Below are 15,452 nucleotides of genomic sequence, written 5' to 3' on the forward strand. Positions count from 1 at the left end.
TACTGTTGAAACAAACTAGCTGGCTCAATAAAGGAGCTGTAAGAGACAAACATGGTTTAAAACCACAAGAAGCGGAACAGTTTGAGGCAGTGGGATAATAACCTAACCAGCTTTTTGCTTCACACAGCATCATGAACTAAGAAACTTGGAGGACCAGGGAAGAAGATGGTCTCTTTGGCCTGACCAACTAATAGATGTTCTGCTGCCCTGATTAAAAACAAAAAAAAGCCTATAAACACCCCACCCCGCCCCCCAATTAAAAGAGAGACAAACTCAATTTTCCAAAAAAAAGGTCAGTCTGTGTGGAAAGCAAAAGAAGAGGTTAAGAAATGTTTTAAATGACAGTTGTATTTTAAGAAAACACATTGTTAAAGATTGATATACCTGCACATTGCCTTCAAATGCATCAGTCTTCCAAGGGAGGCCAATTTCTCCTGCAAGTGGTGCATGTTGTGAAGTGTTTTTAATACTTATAACATTGAGTCTCAGAAAGCCGTTTCGAATGTAATCTAAAAGAAAAAAAAACGAATCAAAACATGAAAGATTCACCTTTACTATTATTTTTGTTTAAGTTTTTGCCCATGTGGTTTTGTTTTAATTTGGACCTTAAAAACACTTTACCTTTCTTTGACTCACAAAAACTAAATGGAGTAGCGTAGCTTGGTGGTTAGAGCAACAGGTTGATAATAAGAAGGCAGGGATTCAAATCCTACTGATGCTCCATGTGACCTTGGGAAATTCACTCTACCCTCCATTGCCAAATGTAGAAACTTAGCACTAAATTACCAAAAGGTGCTACCACATACCGATACACATTAAACACACTTTACTTACAGCAGGCCCTATTTCATAGGCCTATTTACCTATAAAATGTATTGACATTAAAAAGAAACAGGAAATGACAGCAAATGGGATTTTGGATTTACCTTGCAACTTTTCAGTAGTAGCCTGAGGCGTAGCCATGGGAGGGAGCCTTGGAGGCTTGGGCCCCCATTTAGGTTCGGGCTCCTGACTGGTGGCGGTCCCTAAGCACCAATAGCGGAAGCACACTTTCACCCACAGCCTGCATCGTTTCCTGTGTGGTAGCCACCGCTGCTGCTTGGTTTTTATAAAAATGGAGCATGCAAGGCAGACGGGCCTCTCCCATGCATGCTCAGTTTCATGGAAACTGAGCATGTGCTGGGGGGTGGATCGAAGTGGGAGAGGGCATCCTGAAGAAGAGGTCCGGCAACCATTCAGGGGTGGGTGGGAAGGAAGAGGGTCCTGGTGGGGGTTAGGAGTGGGGATCAGGAGTTCTGGATGTGCTGGGGGGGGGGGGGGGGGAAGGAATTGCCGGGGGGGGGGGGGGGGGGGATGTCAGGACATTGGGGCCAGACCTAGAAATTAACCAGTGGCGGGCTGATATTCAGACTGCTGCATGATTCACTTTACTGCATAAAGTTAGGATAACTTTTTTTCTGTCCTAACTTTATGCGCTTTCTAAAGCCGGTTAGCAGATTGAATATCTCTGCTAGCTAACTAGCTAGCTAGCTGCACTGCCCTAACTTCACTCCTGGACCACCCACAAACTGGCCAGTTTTTGAATAGGCAGTTAGAGGGGATATTCCGCAACACTGTCCAGTTAAGTGCTATTGAATATTCCCAGCTAGGTCCGGACGTGCAATTTAAATGCCCAGGAACCTCTCCTGGCCATTTAAATTGCTTTGAATATCGCCTCTCTATGTTCAAAGCACATTGCAGTCTTCACTGTTACCTCAGTTAACTTCACAATCATTTCTAGACTTTCTGACAACTAAACTACAGTCTCTCCATGAGTCCTTTTACTGGATAGCCAATGGCTTTTTCGCCCCTACCTCCTCCATCACCCCCTAGTACTCAGAAAAGGCAAATCACTGGATGGAATACATTTAAGACTTTTTCTGCTTTGTCGCCTTTCTTGCAGTGGTAGGTAAGCTTCTTCAGAGTTGGGACTAGGATGTTCCTGCAAGGCTCCTGAATTGTTTTGCATCTCATGCCAAGATACATCTGGCCAAACATATTGCTATGAAGAACAAAACCTTTATAATGACATTCTTAAGGAATACCTTCTAAACAAAATTACAGAGCATGTTCAAAAACATGGATTAATGAGACAAAGCCAACATGGATTTAGTGAAGGGAAATCTTGCTTCACCAATCTATTACATTTCTTTGAAGTGGTGAACAAACATGTGGATAAAGGTGAGCCAGACAATATTATCTGGAATTTCAAAAGGCATTTAACAAAGTACCTCATGAAAAACTCCAGAGGAAATTGGAAAGAAATGGGATACAAGCGAGTGTTCTATTGTGGACTAGAAACTGGTTAAAGGATAGAAAACAGAGAGTAGGGTTAAATAGTCAGTATTCTCAATGGAGAAGAGTAGATAGTGGGGTTCCTCGGGGGTCTGTGTTGGGACCGCTACTTTTTAACATATTTATAAATGATCTACAGATGGGAATAACTAGTGAGCTAATTAAATTTGCTGATGAAACAAAGTTATTCAAAGTTGTTAAATCGCAAGAAAAATTACAAGAGGACCTTACGAGACTGGGAGACTGAGAATCCAAATGGCAAATGACATTTAATGTGAGCAAGTGCAAAGTGATGTATGTGGGAAAGAGGAACCCAAACTATAGCTACGAAATGCAAGGTTCCACATTAGGAGTCACAATGGAGAAAAACCTAAGATTTGCTATCATCGTAGACTAGGCAAGGAGATGAACAGTAATTCATCCTGGAATAGTTTTTCTGGCTATACAACAGCAGAAGTCAATGCAATCTGCCATCTAGTTCAATAATGTCTGTTTCATGACCATGTGACCCAGAGAATTAGGATCATAATAGGCAAACAACTGTGAGTCTTTCCTCAGTTTCTGTATTGATTTGCGATAACATAAGAGCCCTCCTATAGTCTAATGCATGAAGGGTAGCTTCTGTGGTACTGTTAAGTGGTTTTGGGAAGACAGTCAGCAAAGCAACTACTGGATTCAGGTGAAATTCCAAAACCACTTTTGGCAAGAACTGTGGATAAGACAACTTTATGTTTGAAAATTCGTGTATGGGGATAGTAGTAAGTCAAGGCATGAAGCTCACTCACTTTTCTAAGCTTTATTTTTTTGTCTCTTTTTCCTTTCCAGTTGCCTGTTTTGATTTGTCAGTGAAAGACTTTTAGAAAGTATTCTGATATGTCCTTTATTTGTATATTTTTCTAGGTAGGATCATATTCCTAATAAAGAGGTTTTGAATTTGCTGGGCATTTAACTCATTGGGCCTGATATTCAAACTGCAGGGAGTTAGCCCAGCTAACTCCCGTGGGAACTGAAACAAAGTATGTGGAAGTTAGGTAATGTAATTAATACCAAGTTACCCGTTTTTGGCTCGCTCATACGTAAGTCTATACTAGCATTGTAGCAGCATGTTATTAGTACAGTAACATAGTTCAGTAGTTGCCCAGGCAGTTGCCTAGGCATGGCATTGTATTCCTGTGTATTATACTTTAGACAGCATTAGTATAATAGTATGAAGTCAATTTCCTTGTTAAACTGTATACTTCTGTTAAAACCTAAATAGCATTCTGAGTCAAATTGGAGTAAAACCCAACTTCCTCACATTTCTTCCCTTGTGATAAGGGGGAAGAGGCCCCCTTGCCTAAAGTGCTACATGCTTGAAAGCAGGTTTTCACTCTTTTCTCCTACATACCCATGGATTTCCCTGTACTTTAGGTGATACCAGCCTGAAAGCTGTTTTTCCCTCTTTTGGTTATGGACTTCCCTATTGGCTGATAGCCAACCTGGGCAGTCAGAGCTGAAGGTATATCCTGCAGTGCCTATGTCTGTTTTTAGCTCTTTTTTTCCCTGGCATTCTGATTTCTTACTTTATTGCACTTAATAAAGCCTTTGACACGGTTCCACACAGGCGACTGATAAAAATTGAGTGCCCTCGGTATGGGGCCTAGAGTAACTGATTGGGTAAAAAATTGGTTGAGGAAACGGAGGGTAATGGTAAATGGAGCTTGCTCTGAAGAAAAAAAGATGTTGTCAGTGAAGTACCGCAGGGATCGGTCCTAGGGCTGGCTCTTTTTAACATCTTTGTGAGCGATATTGCAGAAGGGCTGTCTGTTAAGGTTTGTCTCTTTGCAGATGATACTAAACTCTGCAACAGGGTGGACACCCTGGAGGGTGTGAATGACATGAGGAAAGACCTAGCGAAGCTGGAGGAATGGACCGATATTTGGCAACTAACGTTTAATAGTATTCACTACTGGGGTATAACTGTCCCTTCAGGTTTTCTATTTATTACCTAAATATGAACCAATAAGCCCTTAATATACTGTGTATATACTGTATATTACATGCAGTGCAATATTAAAATAGCACAAACTCTCCAAACAATCCTTTTTTTTGTTTTCTTTTGCATTCAAATAGTGCTCAGTGACTGGAAAAACATTTCTAGACTGACTGGCAGTCTTACAGTGTGTTTTTCTCATTTAGTACATCATTGCACGCCACCTCCTGCCTATCCTAGATGTTGTATTATATATCTAATAAGATGAAAATAATTTCTTTTATATGCTGTTCACAAACTCATAGAAAAACCACTTATCTTGTTACTTGACAAGTTGGTCCAACTATCTAGAAGCGGTCCCAGTCACTTTAAAAACGTGTAGTGAAATAAATCAAAATTGAGTTTTTTAAAACCAGTTCCCAGTTGTCATCCACTGTTGGTGCCCTACATGCAAGCATGTTTCGCCTTAGCGTCTTCAGGGGAACACCATTCTTCAGGCAGGAACAGCTTACACTCCTTTCCCTCAGACGGCCAGAACGCCGTCTGCAACTAATGTTTAATCCCAAAAAAATGCAGGGTCATGCACTTGGGTCGCAAGAATCCGAGGGAACGGTACAGTATAGGGGGTGAAGTGCATCAGTGTAAGGAGGAAGAGCGGGACTTGGGGGGGGGGGGGGGGTGATTGTGTCTGAGGACCTTAAAACTTCCAAACAGGTAGAAAAAGCGACAGTCAAAGCCAGAAGGATGCTTGGGTGCATAAGAAGAGGCATGACCAGCAGGAAAAAGGAGGTGATAGTGCCGTTGTATAAGTCTCTAGTGAGGCCCAATTTGGAGTACTGCATGCAGTTCTGGAGACCGCACCTACGGAAAGATATAAACAGGATAGAGTTGGTCCAGAGGGCGGCTACAAAATTAGTAAGTGGTCTTGAATGCAAAAATTATAGGGGCAGGCTTATGAACCTCAACATGTGTACGCTGGAAGAGAGGAGGGCGAGAGGAGACATGATAGAGACGTTTAAATACCTCAAGGACATTTATGTACAGGAAGAGAGCCTTTTTCAAATGAAGGAGAGCTCTGGAATGAGGGGGCATATGACAAAGTTAAGAGGGAATAGGCTTAGGAGTAATCTAAAGAAGTACTATTTCACAGAAAGGGTGGTGGAGGCATGGAATGGCCTCCTGGTGGAGGTTGTGGAGTCGAGCACTGTTCCAGAATTTAAAAAGGCATGGGATAAGCAAGTGGGATTGCTTAGGAAAAGGAAGAGTTAGGGGTTACAGAGGATGGGCAGACTGGATGGGTCATATGGCCTTTATCTGCCATCATTTTTCTATGTTTGTGTGTTTAATGTCTCTTTGTGGGGTCTGCTGACTTTATGTGAAATCTCTCTGCAAACTGTGCAGAGCTTTGAAGACAAATAGGAAGGAATTTGGAGTTTTGCTGTTCCTGTATGCTGTACCCTTGGTTCCTCAAAATTTAATAGTTCAAATCTTTCTCCAGCGGAGGTAACAAATCAGTATATTAAACTAAACCCAGTGCTAAACTGATCACAAGAAATCTATCATCAGCCACAGGAAAAGCAAGAAATATCAGTGAACAGGAAGCGTGAGAGGAGACTCGATTCACACTAGGTCACAGCCCAGTGCCTCACACATATCATCGGCTTCACAACTAAATTGACTACTGTATTAATTCTCCATTCATAACTCACGTTAATCAAATTTAAATATCTTAACCACTTATCTTAAAACAGACTTCATACACTGTACAGACTGTGTAGACGATCCGGTATGGCAGGTAGTAGTAGACTGTGGGCTCGTGAAGAGTCTGCAGGAATAGCCTGTGTAGCTGGCAGGCCATAGACTAGGGGATAGTTGTGCACAGAACTCATAGTATAGGCAGCTGCCTAGTGGCTCATAACCACATATTCCATTCTGAGTCATTTCTGGTGACCGGCACTGAATATCCGACGTATTTTTGGCCGGTTCAAACTCAACTGGATAAGCCGATATTCAGCATTGGCCATTTAAATTTCATCCGGCCAAAGACAGGCCTGGTATTCACATGGTCAAATATGGCCACCAAACTTGCGCTGAAAATGATCAGATGACCAGTTATATCACACGATATAACCGTCAATCTGCTATCCACTAATTTTCAAAGGGTCATGGCCGGCCATGTACCACTCTAAATTTTGCAGATACCCAGTTATGGGGCATTTAACCTGCCAGGTGCCAGATCCTGGCTGGTTAAATGCTTTTGAATATTGGGGGATTATCTTGAATATTTAGATCCCTATTTGTTTTTAAAGTTGCTCTTCTAATAAACTTATTATACTATTACTACCTTTACCACATTCTCTGGCAATGAGTTCCAGAGTTTAACTGTTTAAGTGGACAAATATTTTCTTCTGTTTTAGAAGTATTATCACCGTACCGTCATAAAGCATTCCTAGCCATTCTATTTTTTTTTAAAGAGTAAACAACCGAGTCAACTTTACCCGTTCAATTCTACTCAGGATTTTGTAGACCGCTAACATATCCCCCCCCCCCTCCTCAGACACCTCTTCTCCAAGTGTGAAAGCCCTAACCTCCCAAACCTTTCCTCATTTGAGAAGCATTCTTTGTGCTCATTTTTAATTCCTCTATATCTTTTCTGAGATGTATCAACCAGAACTGCAGACAACACTCAAGGTGAAGTTGCACCATGAAGAGATACAGAGGCATTATCATATTTTGTTTCATTTGCTATTCCTTTCCTAATAACTCCTAACATTCTGTTTTCTTTTTTGACCACCACCACATACTGAACAGAAGATTTCAATGTACTGACACCTAGATCTTTTTTCTTGGGTAGTGACTCCTAATGTGGAACCTAGTATCATATACCTATGATTTGGATTATTCTTCCCAATGTGCACCACTTGGCATTTATCCACATTAAATTTCATCAGCCATTTGGAATCTCAGTCTTCCAAGTCTTGTAAGATCCTCTTGTAATTTCTCACAGTCTGCATGTGATTTAACAACTTGGAGCAGTTTTGTGCCATCTGCAATTTAATCACCTCACTCACTGTTCCCATTTCCAGATCATTTATAAATATGTACTAAAGCCCCAGTCACAGTAGAGATCCCTGGGGCACTCCACTATTCATCTTCTTCCACTTAGAGAATTGGCTATGTTTTCTATCTTTTAACTAGTGTCCAATCCACAACAAAACACCACCTAGTGTCCCATGGCTTTTTAGTTTTCTCAAGAGTTTCTTATGAGGGACTTAAGTCAAAAGCTTCCTGAAAATCTATATACACTACATCAATTGGTTTGCATATTTATTCACACCTTCAAAAAATGTAGCAAATTGGTGAGGCAAAATTTCCTTCAGTTGAATCTATGTCCCATTAAACCATATGTTGAGTTATTTTGTTCTTTATAATAGTTTCTATTGTTTTGCCCAGAACTAACATCAGGCTTGCTGTCTGTAATTTCCCGGATCACCACTGGAACTCTTAAAAAATTGCATTACAGTTTGTTCTCATTCTTCGTGCATTTGGCATTCGCTATTTTGCTTATTGGCGGAGATGCAAACCACCATTCGTGGTATTGTTTTCATGTATTCAAGGACATGTGCCTTTCACTTTCTTGGTGTTTGCTTGCTTGCTTCTGGAAACTGCCATCAAGCAACCTAGAGCGGCCAAGGATACATATAGTACAGTACTGTAAATGCCCTTTTCTTCATTGCCTCCAAAAACTACTTGCAAAATGGAACATATAGTACAACTGAGAAAAGGGGACCTGCCTCAGAGATCAACAAAGACTTCAGTGAATAATACAGTACAGTTTGCTTCAAGAACCAGCCACCAAACGTCCTATAGCAGCCAAGAGGGATATAGCAAGTGGCTTTAAATCATTGCCTCCAAAAACTACTTACAAAATGGAATAAACATATTTAGTCTGATGATCAGATTAAGACAAGAACTGTTTCCATCTGAACGATAGAGCGGTACAGTGAGAAAAAGGGACTTGCCCCAGGGAGCACAGAGACTTTTCACTGAATAATAAAGTGCAGTTTCCTTGCTGCATAACCAGGCTACAGAAATGGTACAGTACTGTACCACAGTGGCGTAGCTACGTAGGGCCACAGGGGCCTGGGCACCCGTAGATTTGGCCCTGGACCCCCCTTGCTGATGAGGGAGGGGGGTCAAAGTTGGTGGTGGTGGTGGCGGCGGGGTCAAAAATGGCAAGGGGGGGCAGCAGCGCCGGGGGGGGGCTAAAATATGCCTCCTCACCTCGGGCTTTGGACCCCCCTCCCACCGAAATCTGCCTACGCCCCTGCTGTACCATATGAAACACTGCTGATAATGACCACCAAGTGTCCAGGGGGTGAGTTACAAGCCACACATACCAATCATAAGAGAAAGAAACATGTGATGTGTCTTAGTGACAAAACAGGTGTGTTAGATAAGCTTCATTCTGGCATGTCCGTTTCTGCTGTTGGCTGTGAGTTTAGAGATAGTGAATTAACAATCCGATCCATCCGCCAAAAAGAGGAAGAGATTCGGTGGTCTGTTCATGAAGCAGCAACAGAAAGTTCCAAAACAACATCTGTGGTCCGTGATGAGTCAATGGAAAAGATGGAAAAGCGGTTCGATTTGTAGATAATGCAAATAGTGCATGAAAAAAAAAGCACTGTGGACAGCATTGACGTGAGGATGAAAGCCAAACAGATTTATACACACATCATTCGGCGCTAGAAAACATGAAACCCTTTTCTGGTAGTTCTGGCTGGCTTGAGCATTTTAAAAGCCAATATGTGCTTAAAAATGTAAGCCTTTGTGGCGAGGCAGGTTCAGCTGACAATGAAGCTGAAGAAGAATTTAAAACAAGCCTGTTAAGTGTGATAGAAAAAAAAAAGGTTATGTGTCAGAGCAGGTCTTCAGTGTTGATGAGACTGGCTTGTTTTACAAACTGGCGGCAAACAGACATATATAATGAAAATGGCAGCCAAAGCCCCTGGTTTTGAGGCATTTAAAGATCGCGCCACCCTGTTATTGTGCACCAATGCCAAGAGTGATTTCATATGCAAGCCTCTTATTTTTTTTTTTGTTACATTTGTACCCCGTGCTTTCCCACTCATGACAGGCTCAATGCGGCTTACATATTATATATAGGTACTTATTTGTACCTGGGGCAATGGAGGGTTAAGTGACTTGCCCAGAGTCACAAGGAGCTGCCTGTGCCTGAAGTGGGAATCAAACTCAGTTCTTCAGTTCCCCAGGACCAAAGTCCACCACCCAGTGTACAGAGCCCAAAATCCTCGTGCTCTTAAAGAAAAGAACCTGAACTGCATGCCCATCCATTGAAGAAGGAACTGCAAAGCTTGGATGGCATCCGAATTATTCTGGGATTGATTCAACAACTGTTTCATTCCAGAAGTTGAATGGTATCTCCACTGTACGAACCTTGCTTTTAAGGTACTGCTGCTTTTGGATAATGCATCGGTACACTGTCATGCAAACCTCGAAAATGAACACCCCAATGTTGAGGTTCTCTTCATTCCCCTGAACACAATGTCCATTATCCAGCCCCTCAAACAAGGAGTAATAAAGGCTGTCAATTGCCACTCCATTAGGGCTGAGAAAATAAAGATTAAAGAGTTAGCGTTCCAGAAATATAGAAAATCTCAAGAGGAGGAACACGGGGAGGAATACCGGATGAAACTGAAAGAAGCCAAGAGAGAGGTACGTCTGGCGAAGGCGCAAGCGGAAGAACAAATGGCTAGAAATGTAAGGAGGGCGACAAAAACTTCTTCAGGTATATTAGTGAAAGGAGAAAGACTATAAAGGGAATTGTGAGACTAAAAGATACAACAAAACGCTATGTAGAAAATGATGAAGAAAAAGCCAATTTGCTAAATAGATACTTTTGTTCTGTTTTCACTGAAGAAAACCCTGGGGAAGGACCGAGAGGGACTAGCAAAAGTACACCTGAGAATGAGGTGGATAGAGCGCCGTTCACAGAAGAGAGTGTGTATCAACAACTTGGAAAGCTGAAGGTGGACAAAGCCATGGGACGGGACGGGATCCACCCCAGAATACTGAGGGAGCTCAGAGAGGTTCTGGCGGGTCCTCTTAAAGACTTGTTTAATAAATCCTTGGAGACGGGAGAGGTTCCGAGGGATTGGAGAACGGCGGAGGTGGTCCCTCTTCACAAAAGTGGGGATAGGGAAGAAGCTGGAAACTACAGGCCGGTAAGCCTCACTTCGGTTATTGGAAAAGTAATGGAAGCCATGCTGAAGGAAAGGATAGTGAATTTCCTGGAAGCCAATAAGTTGCAAGATCCGAGACAACATGGTTTCACCAAAGGGAAATCGTGCCAAACGAATCTCATTGAATTCTTTGACTGGGTGACAGGAGAATTAAATCAAGGACGTGCTATGGACGTCATCTACTTAGATTTCAGCAAGGCTTTCGACACGGTTCCCCACAGGAGGCTCTTAAATAAACTAGACGGCCTGAAGATAGGACCCGAAGTGGTGAACTGGATTAGGAACTGGTTGACGGACAGACGCCAGAGGGTGGTGGTGAATGGAGTTCGCTCTGAGGAGGGAAAGGTGAGTAGTGGAGTGCCTCAGGGATCGGTGCTGGGGCCGATTCTGTTCAATATATTTGTGAGTGACATTGCCGAGGGGTTACAAGGTAAGGTTTGCCTTTTTGCGGATGACACCAAGATTTCCAACAGAGTGGACACCCCGGAGGGTGTGGAAAACATGAAAAAAGATCTGAAGAAGCTAGAAGAATGGTCTAACGTTTGGCAATCAAAATTCAATGCGAAGAAATGCAAAGCGATGCACTTGGGGAGTAGAAATCCAAGGGAGACGTACGTGTTAGGCGGGGAGAGTCTGATAGGCACGGACGGGGAGAGGGATCTTGGGGTGATAGTATCTGAGGACCTGAAGGCGACGAAACAGTGCGACAAGGCGGTGGCAGTAGCTAGAAGATTGCTAGGCTGTATAGAGAGAGGAGTGACCAGCAGAAGAAAGGAGGTTTTAATGCCCCTGTATAAGACGTTGGTGAGGCCCCACCTGGAGTATTGTGTTCAGTTTTGGAGGCCGTATCTTGCGAAGGATGTTAAAAAAATGGAAGCGGTGCAAAGAAAAGCTACGAGGATGGTATGGGATTTGCATTCCAAGACGTATGAAGAGAGGCTTGCTGACCTGAACATGTACACCCTGGAGGAAAGGAGGAACAGGGGTGATATGATACAGACGTTCAAATATTTGAAAGGTATTAATCCGCAAACAAATCTTTTCCGGAGATGGAAAGGCGGTAGAACGAGAGGACATGAAATGAGATTGAAGGGGGGCAGACTCAGGAAAGATGTCAGGAAGTATTTTTTCATGGAGAGGGTGGTGGACGCTTGGAATGCCCTCCCGCGGGAGGTGGTGGAGATGAAAACGGTAACGGAGTTCAAACATGCGTGGGATATGCATAGAGGAATCCTGTGCAGAAGGAATGGATCCTCAGAAGCTTAGCTGAAATTGGGTGGTGGAGCAGTTGGGGGGAAGAGGGGGTGGTGGTTGAGAGGCGAGGATAGGGGAGGGCAGACTTATACGGTCTGTACCAGAGCCGGTGATGGGAGGCGGGACTGGTGGTTGGGAGGCGAGAAATACTGCTGGGCAGACTTATATGGTCTGTGCCCTGAAAAGGACAGGTACAAATTCAAGGTAAGGTATACACATATGAGTTTGTCATGGGCAGACTGGATGGACCATGCAGGTCTTTATCTGCCGTCATCTACTATGTTACTATGTTACTATGTTACAGCAAGGCTTATGAAGCTCTAAGTGCCAACAAGGAAACCACCATGCTGGACTACTGGAAGACCATGACAATACACAATGTAATAGACTACATCAGGATAGAATGGGATGGCATCACATAGGCTACTATAAACAATTGTTTAAAAAAATCTTGGCCAGATTGCATTACAAACTTGAAGGGATTTGAAGGTGTAGCAGAACACATTAGTATCATGCACTTCTGCATAATATTCCTGGAGAAGGTTTTGAGGGCATGATACAAGACGTCAAGGAAATTTTGGCAGAGGCTGCAATAGAGCCTAGCAATGAAGACCTGGATAAGATGATGCAACAAAGCATCAGGGGCAGTAATAACGAAGAAAAGACTGTTGAGACTCCAAAAATCATGCCTCTTACATCTGCTAAAATAACAGAGAGGGCATCAACACTGGAAAAAAAATGTTTAGCGACATGGAGGAATGTGATCCTACACTGGAGTGCAGTCTAAAATTTAAGCATCTCACAAGCTCTGCATTTGCTCCTTACAATGCAACACTTAAGGGCTTGAGAAGGCGTACAAAACCCCAACCTTGGCTGACTTCTAATATCCGCTACCTACGTTCCTGTACCCACTCCGCCGAACGCCTCTGGCGGAAATCTCGGGCCCTTGCTGATTTCTTACACTTTAAGTTCATGCAGTCCTCCTTCCAATCTGCTCTTTTACGTGCCAAACAGGATTATTATATCCAACTGACCAACTCTCTTGGCTCTAATCCTCGACTTCTCTTCACCACATTGAACTCTCTCCTCAAGGTGCCCCCTCCCCCAACTCCCCCTTCATTATCTCCTCAGACCCTTGCTGAATTCTTTCACAACAAGGTTCAAAAGATAAACCTTGCTTTCTCTACCTCACCACCTCTCCCTCCACTAGTCAGTTCCCCTCTCTCTCCTTCCCCTCATTCCCTTTCCTCCTTTCCTGAAGTTACTATTGAGGAAACTACACTTCTCCTTTCTTCCTCAAAATGTACCACCTGTTCCTCTGATCCCATTCCCACCCACCTTCTTAATGCCATCTCTCCTGCTCTTATTCCTTTTATCTGTCACATTCTCAACCTCTCACTTTCCACTGCGACTGTCCCTGCTGCCTTTAAACATGCTGTGGTCACACCTCTCCTTAAGAAGCCTTCACTCGACCCTACTTGTCCCTCTAATTACCGACCCATCTCCCTCCTTCCTTTTCTCTCCAAATTACTTGAGCGTGCTGTTCACCGCCGCTGCCTTGATTTTCTCTCCTCACATGCTATTCTGGACCCACTACAATCTGGTTTTCGCCCTCTCCACTCAACCGAAACTGCGCTTACTAAAGTCTCCAATGACCTATTACTGGCTAAATCCAGAGGTCAATATTCCATCCTCATTCTTCTTGATCTTTCCGCTGCTTTTGACACTGTCGATCACAGCATACTTCTCGATACCCTGTCCTCACTTGGATTCCAGGGCTCTGTCCTTTCCTGGTTCTCTTCCTACCTCTCCCTCCGCACCTTTAGTGTTCACTCTGGTGGATCCTCTTCTACTTCTATCCCTCTGCCTGTCGGCGTACCTCAGGGTTCTGTTCTTGGTCCCCTCCTCTTTTCTATCTACACTTCTTCCCTTGGTTCATTAATCTCATCCCATGGCTTTTCCTACCATCTCTATGCTGATGACTCCCAAATCTACCTTTCTACCCCTGATATCTCACCTTGCATCCAACCAAAGTTTCAGCGTGCTTGTCTGACATTGCTGTCTGGATGTCTCAACGCCACCTGAAATTAAATATGACCAAAACCGAGCTTCTCATTTCCCCCCCCAAACCCACCTCCCCGCTCCCCCCGTTTTCTATTTCTGTTGATGGCTCTCTCATTCTCCCTGTCTCCTCAGCTTGAAACCTTGGGGTCATCTTTGACTCTTCTCGCTCCTTCTCTGCTCATATCCAGCAGATTGCCAAGACCTGTCGTTTCTTTCTTTACAACATCCGTAAAATCCGCCCCTTTCTTTCCGAGCACTCTACCAAAACCCTCATCCACACCCTTGTCACCTCTCGTTTAGACTACTGCAATCTGCTTCTTGCTGGCCTCCCACTTAGTCACCTCTCCCCTCTCCAGTCGGTTCAAAACTCTGCTGCCCGTCTCATCTTCTGCCAGGGTCGCTTTACTCATACTACCCCTCTCCTCAAGACCCTTCACTGGCTCCCTATCCGTTTTCGCATCCTGTTCAAACTTCTTCTACTAACCTATAAAAGTACTCACTCTGCTGCTCCCCAGTATCTCTCCACACTCGTCCTTCCCTACATCCCTTCCCGTGCACTCCGCTCCATGGATAAATCCTTCTTATCTGTTCCCTTCTCCACTACTGCCAACTCCAGACTTCGCGCCTTCTGTCACGCTGCACCCTACGCCTGGAATAAACTTCCTGAGCCCCTACGTCATGCCCCATCCTTGGCCACCTTTAAATCTAGACTGAAAGCCCACCTCTTTAACATTGCTTTTGACTCGTAACCACTTGTAACCACTCGCCTCCACCTACCCTCCTCTCTTCCTTCCCGTTCACATTAATTGATTTGATTTGCTTACTTTATTTATTTTTTGTCTATTAGATTGTAAGCTCTTTGAGCAGGGACTGTCTTTCTTCTATGTTTGTGCAGCGCTGCGTACGCCTTGTAGCGCTATAGAAATGCTAAATAGTAGTAGTAGTAGTAGAAGGAAGGTCAAGCATACAAGGCTGACACAGCTTTTTCAGCCAATGAGGCGCAAGACCCAGACACCTGAGGCAGATCAGGCAGAAGTTGACCCCCCCAGGGTTGCCATCTTCATCATCTATCATCATTCTGCAAGGCTGTCACTCTACAGAGGTCAACCAATTTAACCTGAACCACCACTCAAAAATATTAGGAGTAGAGATAAGACCACATGCTATCTATGCAGAACCATACCCAGTCAATAGTTAAACAATCATTCATTACACTCAGAAAACTGAGAATATTCAGAAAAATATTTCAACCTAGAAATTTTCAGACTCCTGATCCAATCCTTAATTCTCCCCAAACTGGATTACTGCAACCTAGCACTGGCTGTTTGCTCTAAATCAGTGATACATCAATTACAGCTGGTACAGAATTCTGCCATTCGACTGATCTTTGGATTATAGCGGTTTTAACCACTTCAATCATTCTATTCCAAACTCCACTGGCTACCAATTAGTGAAAGAGTTCAATTCAAACTAGGTAGTACTACCTTTAATTTTCTTACAAGGGATATTCCTCAATACATGTCAAGCTTAGTAACATTATTATGCAATCCTTCTTCTAGGCACAA

The 15,452-nt window shown here is 43.4% G+C and overlaps 1 protein-coding gene across 1 annotated transcript in view; it reads right to left on the minus strand.

Moving 5' to 3' along the window:
• The window catches only part of FBXO15 (F-box protein 15), a 191,982-nt gene that overhangs the window by 13,158 nt on the left and 163,372 nt on the right, over window positions 1-15,452 (minus strand). The window contains 1 exon segment of the mRNA XM_030212777.1: window positions 385-509. Coding sequence (XP_030068637.1) covers window positions 385-509 — 125 coding nt within the window.

The sequence above is a fragment of the Microcaecilia unicolor genome, chromosome 1, assembly GCF_901765095.1.
Source record: "Microcaecilia unicolor chromosome 1, aMicUni1.1, whole genome shotgun sequence".
In the NCBI taxonomy this organism is placed as follows: domain Eukaryota; kingdom Metazoa; phylum Chordata; class Amphibia; order Gymnophiona; family Siphonopidae; genus Microcaecilia; species Microcaecilia unicolor.